Here is a 12101-nt window from a genome sequence, read left to right on the forward strand (position 1 = left end):
TTTGGCGCCCACTTCTTCCCAGTTTGCAATTAGCTAGGTGTGTATGTTATCCAAAACTCACAGCACAGACAGGTAGTTAGTCAACTGGCTACTAATACCATACTTGTTTCAGACTACTATGACCTCCACATCCTGTAGAATCACTGAAGGTACTCTGTTCGCTGGCTTGATTTGGGACCAGCATTTTCATATACAGGATGTATGCAGTGGGTATGAACAATTGTTAATCAGACACAGTCATGAATCAACTTTGCATGTGGGTGTTTTTATTCCACCTGTGTATGATGGGGAATATTTTTGTCAAATCCTATCATGTTAGCTACGATGGTGAAATCATTCCTAGAACCGTTTATCAGCCATGATAATCTACATTAATTTTTGCATCTATAGCTGGATTATTTGCTGGGCACAATAATATTGTTTGCATGTATAGCATTTATAGTCTGATGTGTGATGCATGGTAGCTAGCTAGCTACTATAATTCTCAGTTTGTAACAATTTACTGCTTTCACATGACAATGCCATAGAAGTGATACTATGGCAGGCATGGATGGACTGTAACGTGTTAATTGTAATACCTTGGTAGCTATTTAATGACTGCATGATGACTATGAATAGCTATAATAGTGAGATACTTAAAACGTGTGTGTATCCAGGCTAGTGTCAGAAACTGATTCACTTTATGGCTTTGTTGGGTGTGAAGCCACATAACTATATAGCAGGTGTGCTACAACTACAGCTATAAATTATAGTGTCAATTGCTAGCTTGCTACTGCTTGACAGATCATGTAGTTTGTGCTATAGCTAGCTATAAGCTATACACAATGAAACTGTAGACTATGCCTGAGTGGTCATCTGGAGGTCAATGAGCAAACCCACAATTAAATGTTTCACCCACGGCAAAAGTTCAAATGGATTCTGATTGGTCATTTTAAGCATACCGCTACACCGCTACACAAATGTAGTATATTATAGGCTTCAGTTCCAGTTTATTAAAAGGTGGTCGATTATTTGATGATAGTCGATAGCGTCAGAATCATAGTAGCATTACTGGATTAAGTCGCCTTGTCCAAGTCAAATCCAGCACAGTGAGATTTGTCACAGTCCTGCTATAGGAGAACAATTCAAATTTCCTATAATCAATCTACACTCTTTATAGCAAGAACGAAATCTTTAAATCAAGAAACAGTGATCTGTGATTTTTATGTGAAATTTAGAGCACAAAATCCGGATAAAGTGCATAACCATGAAATATGCATACCCCAAAAATATTCGAGTATACAATAGATGTATATACAGGTGAAGTAAATCATAAGTTACTAAACTGATACTCTCAGCTATGTATTAGTGGTTGACTGGCCTAAAGGGGCAAAAATCTTTTTGTGTAAAACTTATTGTTTCGCTTCATGGGAGTATGCATAAAAATGTTTGTGGGTGCCTAATTGTCTGGATTGCACAATAGAAACCCAAGCCACTATCACCACAGGCATAGAGTGAACAATGAATATATCCACATGTTGTTGTAGAGTAGGTTAATGTACACTTTTGCATAGATTATCTATGACTTTTGTTCGTATGCAAATATCAGGTCGATTTTCAGTTATCGGCTTCTTTTTGGTGGTATCCATATTGGATATCGGTATGGGCCAAAATCCCATATCGGTACAGCTCTACCCACTCTTGTTCTACTCATGTTTTCCTTCTATATGGAAGAACGGCTATGCCGAATATAGGAGTTTAAAACCCAATTCAATTCAATTCAATTCAATAGGTATGTATGTACGACTAATTGTTGATGGCTTGTTGGAGTGCACAATTGAAGTGCTTTTATACTTAAAGCAGCTAGCTAGCTACAAATCATGCACGTCGAGACTCAACTATATAGCTATTCCTCCCCGGCATGCAACATACCGATTATGTACATCCAATGCTTAAAGATACATCGAGACTACATGTTATATACTCTAATAGAACAGTCATTTTACAAATATGCTCAGGGAAAAACATTACAGATAATTACTGCTAATTATAAAGTGAATGCACAGGTTTGTCATTTTTCAATGAACAATTATTAGTCAACTGTTTTTAATAGAATTTTATATAGTAGACAGTTAAATTTACTTGCGACAGTACAGTGAAAATAGTCTTAAAATACTACCTCAGAGTTTCTGAATTCTCCATTTTTGTAAAGGCGTGAAAGAAAATGTATATCCAAGTAGCTAGGTTATTATTCAGCTATAGCAGCTATAGTTGGCTATCTATACAGTTTTGGATAAAGTATAATGTGATTGCATCGTCATTATACTATAGCTATAGATGTGCGGTGGAATATACAGAATGGAACTCTGTATGTATGTTTTCCATAGGGTTGTGTAATCCTAGTGTGCAGCTTTGTGTTAGTGACACAGTCCATGTTTTGTATGTAAAGCATGTCATGCATGCATTAGATGATAATGAAGTTCTATTGCTGTAGAATCCATTACATCATCATCCTAAAGCCATGTTGGCGGGATTATTGATCAACAAGAAAATATCAAACGTGCTGGGAAAGCCGTTAAGTATGGTGTTGCTTTTGCTAATGCTTACAAAAAAATGTCAGAAATTCTTCCCATGGACAATTTACTCCCTGACTTTCTATCTAATAATGTCATTACAAAGAGTATGGGAGATATTCTTCCTAAGCACCTCAGGGAAGAAGTGACAGCCATTTCTACTACTAAACAGCAAGCAAAGTTTCTACTGGACAGGATGCTACCCGACATGTCAAAAAGTGATGTCAACAATTTCCTAAATGTAATGGACAAATACTCTAGATATGAGCGGAACAGCATTGCACAAATGGAGCTAATCTTTGACAATGTAAGATCATATAATCTTGTAAACACCAGTTATATTTTGTCACTTTAATCTACTAAAAATTACTTGTAACCAGGTAGTACCTATATGAAAGTAAAGGAAGCCATTATCATAGGTAGGTGGCTCCAGAATTCTTAGTAACTGGTTTCTGGCTAGACTTGGTGAAAACCAAAAAACAAATCCCTGCTTGCTGAGAATAACTGCCCTCCACTGACTGTATATCACTGATAAAGCACACAAAAATTCATAGCTACAAAGCTTGCTACACTACTTCTCTGAATACTGTTACTGCTTTATTAGAGTGATTGACTGCTCTATTACAGTATCTTGATCTGACGTCTTGTGCCTTTTAAAACATATTTTTAACTGCTTGAATACACTTGATCAGTTTCTGGAAACCTCAGAAACCCCCTGGAGCTGCCCCTGATTATAAACACAATAACATAGCTGCAGTAAAATCTGGTGTCATAAAACTTCAGTATCCCTTAACCTTGGTTACTGGCTATAGTTTGCCTATCAGTTTATCACTCCACAGTTTGTCCTTTCCTTTTAGACAGTTTGTGTACATTTGTTATCTGTTCTTGTGAATGTATGTATATTTACAAAGACTAAGCCTGCTGTGTAGTCTTGTCCTTTAAACGACAAAAGTGCATAATCCTTCTATCTATTTCATGTTTCTTTACTTGCTACATATTCTGCAGTCTATAATGCAAGGGGAAATTGGTACATAGGACTGGTCTTTTTTTACTACCTTTCTGCTACTTGTGAGCATGGTCTAATATAATAAGCAATCTTGTACCACAGGGAAACAGCAACTTTGTTACACAGTACATTGACCATTATGAGAATCAAAGGTCACTATATACCATCAACAAAATCTATATTTTGGTTGTTAACTAATTATTTAATAGCCACTATACTAATAATAGTTCAAGTCACCCACATATTGTTTCCTTACAGATAGAGAATTGTATGTCTGTCGGTAAAATTAGCTCAGATGTACTGCCACGTCTCTTTATTCATTGATGCTATTTTTTGCATGATTGTGCAGAGAACAGCATCAAATATATTAGAGACTTGGATTTGCTGACATAGGCTTGTTTCTGAGTCTTCATATCAGTGTTAGCTAGCTAGTATCTATACAGTAAAACCTCTATAATCCAATGCTCATCAGGAAGAAAAAATAATGTCAGATTAGTAAGGACATCAGACAACAGAAAACAATGTAGAAAGTCTTTTTGGTACATAAACAATGTCAGAATACAGAGGCATTTAGAGGTTTCACTGTATTATGGGAGTGTTTACTAATCAGCTCACCGTTTAAAGATATTTCGTAGATTCTACACATTACCTTTGTCCTTGTAACTATCGTGCCAAGACTCCTGCACCCCCTAACTATTGTGATGCTGTGTGGGCACCCACTAATGCAAATCACACTAGACATCTACAGAGACTTCATTTCAACTATATTCCTAATGATCCATCTGTTTAAAGATATTCTCTAATTAAACAACACAAGTTTCACGCATTGCTATGCAAATTTATAAAGTATTGCACAAGTCAGCTTCAGTGTATCTCCATACTATGCTTGAGTATTCCATCAGTGTCACAGGACATGTGAGCAGAAATGTTCCATCGATTGCTTGTGCCACAGACAAACACTTATTGCAACATTTACTCAATAAAAAAATTTGTATGCAAATAAATTGTTTATTTTTGCTAATTTCGCACCTCAGAATCACCTTGTCAATCACACACTCCCACACATGTATGCGGCTGTTTGTACAAATGATTAAAATAATCTCGTGGGTGGCATACTAGCCGGGACCAAGCTGCCTACACACTCTTGACACACAAACGTAATGAGCAGAACTTACCGTGATGTAAACAAACAAAACACCTCGTATAACAATCCAATGAAATTGTCCAAAACAGTTAGAACCACCTCTAAATAAAGCGCAGCAGTCCACATGGATCCACCGCTTCACTTGGAAGCCGTTGCCCATCGGAACACTGGTAAGTATTGTAGCTATACTGGTGTATTGTCATGTTGTAACGTATTACACTACCATTTATCCAAATACATTGTCAGTCACTCAAGACTCAAGATCGATCACAATCGATCTCGCCAGCGTTTTGGTGAGAAGTCTGTTTCGAGTTGTTTAGCACTTGGTTAACTTAAGTTTTGTGTTGTACTTGTAATATAAAGTATTATGTCCTCGTTTGGTGCTTTCGAGGGTATTTTTCGCCTACAGTAATATAGCTAACTAGCTAGGGTGTTCTTATTGGCTATACACCGTATGGGACTTACTAGAAAAGAAGAATATAGTTATACACTGAAGAGTACCTGTATGTTAATAACAATAAAGGTGGTCACAATGTGTACACCTCTCAGTAGGTTGTAAATTACAACAGTCGGGTAAGCATGCCCCCAGCTGAGACATTTGACCAGGCTGCTGTGCTTTGATGCTCTGTCAGTTCCTTAGGGAGAGGCCTTTCTTTCTAGCTGTTTATCTTGGTTTCCACAAGTTTGATGTTATAATCAAGGGCTTATTAATTGGTAGTTACATCTACCTTGTGATCTGCATATGTCAGGTAATAAAACAGTATGATAGTACTGATTAAGTAGGGATTCCCCCAAAAGTAATGCGCTCCATCTAAAACGTTGCCTTTAAAACTATTCTAGAGACGTCTTATGCGACCTATACAGAATAATATAACATCAAATACAAAAGAAAACACAGGTGGCCGGATATAGAATTTAAAAAAAAAACACCTCATTTTCATATGCCTGCCTGCCTGACCACAGCCACAAGACTGGAGGCCATGCAAACAAAGCAGCGCATGGCCACCACATAAACTCGGTGGAATGTGTCTTTTGGGGTACTAATGAGTGTGAGCAGCAAATTTAGATGCCACAAAATTGATATATTTATGCTCGGTAGATATCTGTAAGGTTTGAGACCACATCCACCAACAATCTTGATAACAATTGAGCATGGAGACCTTACCTCTTATCGATCTATTTACTCAGTCATAATGACCACACACCCTTATTATTGGTCTAGCTGTATTAGTATAGTGAAATACATTTAGTGACACGCCCCCTGGTAGAGGTGAAGGGCTGATTCGAGATACTCTAGTACAGCAGTCACCCTAATAGAACAGTCATACATGCATAGCTGTATATTGAACAAAAAACAAACAAATTTTACACTAGTATATTTAAAACTTATTTTTTTAAATGAAGTATGCAATAAAAAGTAGTGGAACAAGAGATGAATGATATCAAGGCTGGCTAGGTCCAGCCATGGATTTTTCTCCTTTCTGCAATTTTTCAGACGTACTTAATAGTTAATATAACATTTAACAAGAAGGTGTCCTACAGACCTTCCACACTTGAGTTGTACAGCCTTGATTAAAAATTATTAATTTAAGAATGAGGTAGGGATCCAAGTGAGTGAAACAGGAGATGAATAATGATATTACAGCATAGCTGAGAATCCCTACATTGGCATTTATTTTTATTCAGTGCGAAAAGAGGGATTTTCCACTGAGCTATGCTGTAATACCATCATTCATTCTTGTTTCATTACTTTTTATTGCTTGGACCCCTACTTCATTCTTAGTTTGTTTAGTTTATTTGTTTTAGTACACAGCTATACATGTATGACTGTTCTATTATGCAGTGTGTTTTTAAAGGGCAATACAGGTGTTGGATACTCTCCCTCCCTTTATATTATTATATGAACTCTTGCTTACACTGATAGAGTGTATACAAGTTGACAAAATACTCTAATGGACCTTATCCACAATGACGCAGACGCGTAAAAATGGCTGCGATAGTTGTGGGACTTTGTATGGGCGACTATGGGAGGAAAATTTTTGAACGGTGATATCTCAGCCAAGATAGAAGATATCGAACTCTAATGTGCAGGTATGGTTATAAGATAACTGAATGAATAACAGTCTAGCGTTAGTTTGAAAACCACTCATAAACCGCTTCTACATATTTATTGTAATGTCTTATAACCATACCTGAGGGTTAGAGCTTGATATCTTCTTTCTTGGCTGAGATATGATCATTTAAAATTTTTCTTCCCATAGTCATCCATACAAAAGTCCCACAACTATTGCCGCCATTTTGTGGCTGTGACGTCATTGCAGATAAGGTCCATAGCAAAATAGTAACTTCTAGCATTCAGATAATCAAGGGCAAAAAAAAAAAAACATGCGTAGGGGAAAAAAAAACAACTTTTCTGTCAGCATAATGGCAAATAAGTTTTTCTATAATTATGTTATCCTTTGTTTACGGTTTAGTAGTTAGTATTCACGTTTGCAGGGAACCTGTCATGATGGTTTATTATTGTCTTATTTACAAACAGTTTAGTGATACTGTAATAAAGCAGCCACCCTAGTAACCATACCACAATCTTAGCACATGTAACAGAAACAATAAACAAGCTGGTGAATTCAACCTATAAAAGAAGTAGAATGTCTATATTTTACAATGTACTGAAACATCTCTTGTTCTGATGATCCTACTCAGTTTAATTCTCCTACACTTGAACTGCTGAACTATACTCAGTAGGCCTACGCCTATTATGCCGGCATAATCTTGGGAATAATAGGTCACCAAATTCGTGAGAATAATTCCAGAATAATAGGATGGTTACAGGCATAATTTTAGAATAATCGGACAACCACGGTGGAATTAGGGGGCGTGTCTCTTCTTGATTACCTAGAAGAAAGAGTTAAGCTACCACAAATTATATAAAGCTGACAGGAGTGCTGGCTGAAAGGAGCGGAAAAACATCTAAAAGATCGATATACTCTAATAGAACGCTCAAATACTCTAATAGAGCAGTCAGATCGTTTCATGTTAACAATCTGTAGCCAACATCAGGGATTTAACTGCATGCTTATCTGCAATTCTGAAACTTGTACATCTTATACCAGTGTACCTTCTTCAAGTCTTTGAGCATTATTATCTACCTAACTTAGTAGCTATACAGTAGTTACAGCATATTATTATAATACACTAATAACTAAATACACTTGAATTATTACTGTAGATAGCTATTCTAAGTCTGCTGTAACTATTATGGATAGAAAAATGATGTGTAAGGTGGAATACTTCATATATGACTATTAATAATTTGGACAAAACTACTTCTAGCAGCATCTTGAAAATTAAGTGACTAGCCACAGATATATACTGAATGAGAATAATTATGGAATAATTGGCTGGATACAAGAATAACAAAAAGAATAATAGGAGAATTTTTTGGGAAATTCTGGAAAGAATAATAGGTAAAAGTTTGAGCATAATAGGCTCAGGCCTAATACTCAGGGAAGAATGACACCAGAAGTATTATCCATGATAAACATGTTTACCCTTATTGACTAGTGGGAAGGGAAGTAGCTATTTTACTTAGTTTTCAGCTGTTCTGCCCATTGCTTGGGAGGCCAAGACATGATATGTGCCTGCAATCAGTTACTTTAACTGTTGGTTGAAAAATAAAGGTTGATTCTTGTTTTTGCTCTTATGTGAAAAGCACGTGAAGTCATTGTCATGCTACCTGCAAATTGACACCTTTTTGCTAGCTTCCAAAAAGAAATGGGACCACAAAGGAGAACAAATTCATGATGCATACATTGTATCTTATACAGTACACTAACACCCATGTGTCAGACCAACAGTGAAAAGTCAAGCCACTTCTGGGGGGCACAGAGCCATTAAAGGGTATGTGTGGTCTTAGTGGTTTATTTTCTGTAGTGAAACATTTCCTTGCATGAGGAGATGATCGAGCTTTAAAGGAGACCACAACCAGCAAAACTGGATTTCCTTAGAGCCCCAAAAGGCACATGCCATGGGCAAGTTTTTTTTATTGTGGCATAGAATGAAGATCGTACATTGTACCCTTTTGACTGCGGACACGTGAAGGTGAAAATTTTTACTTTATAATTTTTAAAAATTGTTTCTAGTTTTGTTTTTGTGTTACAAGGTTTATTGTCAGATACGATACCTTAAGACACTGCCATTAATATTTTTCATTTTGTTAATGGTAACATTTTTGGAGGTACCATTTGTTTTTTGAGGCTGCTACTATTAAAATGTTCTATTACAGTACTCGGTTATTCTATTAGAGTATGGCAATATTTCAACCTTAACTGGCAAACAGTTTTACTCTTTGGTCCATACATTCCTCACCTATTACAGCCAATCAATTACTGATTACATAAATTGGTAAGGCACTGGCCGGCTGGTACCCTGTTAGTCTCCACTGTACACATATCACTCTATGTATACATTAAGTAAATACCCAGTTACCAGTGTCTGTGATGATAAAATGTAAGCGAATGATATGGGAACAGCAACTGAAATAGTTGAGATGTTTTGGCTCAGTTGATGTTGTTAGCATCTGTCCAGTTAATGTAGAACAATATCATCGCCATCTATGGCAGAACAAGAACAAGCTTGTGTACTTGTCATTATACCATATTCAGGTTTTTGTATAAATTAACAAATTGACAACAATGTTTAACAGCTGCTTTTGAGGTGTATGTTGGCTCCAGTTAACATGTAGTTATGATGAGAGTAGTGTGTGTGTAAACATGTTTGTGAAGTGGTTATGTTATGTTCTAGCCACATAAAGTTATGTGACACTTTCACACCTCAGATCAAAGAAGCCGTCCGAGCTACATTTGCAATGTAGCCCGGTTGGTGAATTGTCCGGGCTACATCTGGGCAGTGATTATATAGACATTAAAGCCAAAATCAATTGTGGGGATTGATTTATACTCACGTGATTAGTATGTACGACTCAGATTTGGTCATGAAAACCACTCAGATGGAAAGTGTTTTGTTATCCTTACCATCCTATGAGTTGAAAAATGTTGGGCTATGGTGAGAACTAGTGCTATAGCAAGCGTTTCTACACGTTTTCAAATACGGACCACACCCACATTTCTGATAACATGAATTACCACTCAAATAACTACTCCACAAGCAAGCTTACCCATCTAGGCCTTTAGTAAACTCTGTAATTAGCAATTCAATAGCACTAACTAAAGTGTTAAACTTCTCCATGATTTGTCTGTTCATCATAACCAAATGTAGCCAGAACGTACCCCCATAATCAAATATTTCAGGCACGTATATATTATATCCAGTGATTACACTCATACTGGCTTGAGTGATTGATTGCCTAGCCTGCAAATGTTACATATTAGCTGTAAAACGGAGCATTCTGGCTTTTGCCTGATGTGTAAGCCCTTGGCTTGTGGCCCTCGGACTGTCGGGCATACAAGCCTTCATGTCCGTGTTACAACTATTATTTGTGTACTACTTTTGAACTGTAGGCTAGTTTGCTAACAATACATGTTGCACGTTTTGTTCTGTACCCATGTGAACAAGAATTTTAATATTGTAAAGCATGCATTGTGTGAGAAATGAGGGCTATTTAGACTGTCATATTAAACTTTCAGATGAGTAAGCTTTGTAGTGGTTTGAAATACATATTCAACTGGTTTACTAACAGTAATATATATTGTACCTTTCCTTATGGGCTCTGTGAACAATTTGACAACTGAAAACTGTATTGCTGGATATCTTATACAGACCACCAGGAATAGTGAATTCTTTTAGTTAATAAGTGGACGTTTTCCCTCATACATGTATGAAACTAAAGAGGAGCCATTGAGGCTTTGCTGAGAGAACTTTTATAGGAAAGAAAAAAAAAAGTCAAAAGAACAATTCTGTGTAGTTAAAAGCCTTTGACTCCCATGGTAGCAAATTAAAACTATTCTATTAATTGATAATGCAAAATAAATGATGACTTCCAGTGCAGTTAAATGATGACATTAAGAACAAAGCAAAAAAAAATTCTTAGCTTTATTCTTGGTATTTGCTGTGCACCTGGTTTTTCAGGATTAGCACATTAACTTTTTAAACTATTGTGTTTGCACTCAGCTATGCAGTAAGATAATGTGTGTATTGTATTCAGATGGATTGATAGCAGTGGTATCTTCTTGTTTGACTGGACGAGTATGGGAGGGATTCATTTGGGCAGTGGAGTCAGTGGAAGACTTTCGGTCCATTGCTAATTGTGGCCTGGCTGCAGCTAGAACCATTGCTGGCAACAGTGATGTCTTGTGGTTCAACGAAAATCATTTGATTGTGGCATCAGATTGTGGTCTTCTTGAAATATGGGAGCACACGCCTCCTGGTCACACCCTCCAACAGTTGTTTACACTAAGTTCCCATGACGACATGGTGATGTCATTAAGTCAGCTTGGGAAATCTCACCGGATAGCCAGTGGTAGTGCAGACTCCAGGTAAACTTTTCTCGAATGTTTAATATGGTGATCATACACATAATCTATATATGTTCTCGTTACTTTTGTTACTGAAGCTTTATTGTACCAAAGGCTCATCCTAATGTTTTGATTGATTGTTTTACATGATTGGAACTGGTTCCACTATAGTTGAGTATGTTTTATTAGGGTAGGTGTAGAATAATACCAACTGTATGTTCGACAATCGTATTAACTCAATTGAGAAGCTACTGTAGTTAGGGAATCTCTTCCTTTAGGTATTCTTCATGCTAAGGACTTTGTAGGGTAAAGAATTAGTCCAACAGGTTTAACAAAAGTAGAAGTCCTTTAATATAATTTGGATCACAAGCAGTAGTTTAACTCACTCACCATACTTGTGTTCAGCTTGTAAAGTACTAACTTGTATGGTATCATTGTGTACATAGGTTGATCATCTGGGACATATCGTCACATTCGGTGGTACACTCATATAAAGGTACAAGCTACTTGTGTGGTGTTCTACATTACATAACGTAAAGTGGGAGACAGTCGTCAATCAATCTGGTGACTTTAATTGGCTTCTTTTTTGACTGCCTTGACTACCACCTTTAAGTCCCACTAATGGAAATCACCACTAGAATAACTCGTATGCAATGAAGAGCACTCAGAAAGTGTCATTATTTATTATTGCAATACTACTCTTTTGAGTATAAATCTATAAAATGTCTGCGACTGGCTGTGTCTCTAGACTCCCTGCTCCATGTACAGGGGCTACCCTTGTCTAACATCCCTAGCACAATTGGCAAATGGGCTGGACACATCTGAAAACAAGGGACAACTAAAAGTCCCTAGGGCCACTAGTGAGACTCATTTCAGGGCTAGCATTTGAAAATCTGTAAAAAATGGAACACGTTCCCTGGATGTTC

The 12101-nt window shown here is 36.9% G+C and overlaps 1 protein-coding gene and 1 long non-coding RNA gene across 2 annotated transcripts in view; one reads left to right on the plus strand and one right to left on the minus strand.

Moving 5' to 3' along the window:
- Window positions 1-4339: 4339 nt before the first annotated feature.
- On the minus strand, window positions 4340-4813 carry LOC136261298 (uncharacterized). Its single transcript, XR_010703852.1, has 2 exons — window positions 4734-4813; window positions 4340-4692 (listed from the first exon to the last, which is right to left on the minus strand). It is a non-coding gene; the product is annotated as an uncharacterized lncRNA (long non-coding RNA).
- LOC136261297 (methylosome protein WDR77-like) overlaps window positions 4742-12101 on the plus strand; it is a 41187-nt gene continuing 33827 nt past the window's right edge. The window contains exons 1-3 of the mRNA XM_066055277.1: window positions 4742-4872; window positions 10866-11196; window positions 11622-11671. Of these exons, the coding sequence (XP_065911349.1) occupies window positions 4827-4872; window positions 10866-11196; window positions 11622-11671 (427 nt within the window). The 5' untranslated portion in view covers window positions 4742-4826. The remainder of the gene's footprint in view (window positions 4873-10865; window positions 11197-11621; window positions 11672-12101) is intronic.

The sequence above is a fragment of the Dysidea avara genome, chromosome 7, assembly GCF_963678975.1.
Source record: "Dysidea avara chromosome 7, odDysAvar1.4, whole genome shotgun sequence".
Taxonomy (NCBI): domain Eukaryota; kingdom Metazoa; phylum Porifera; class Demospongiae; order Dictyoceratida; family Dysideidae; genus Dysidea; species Dysidea avara.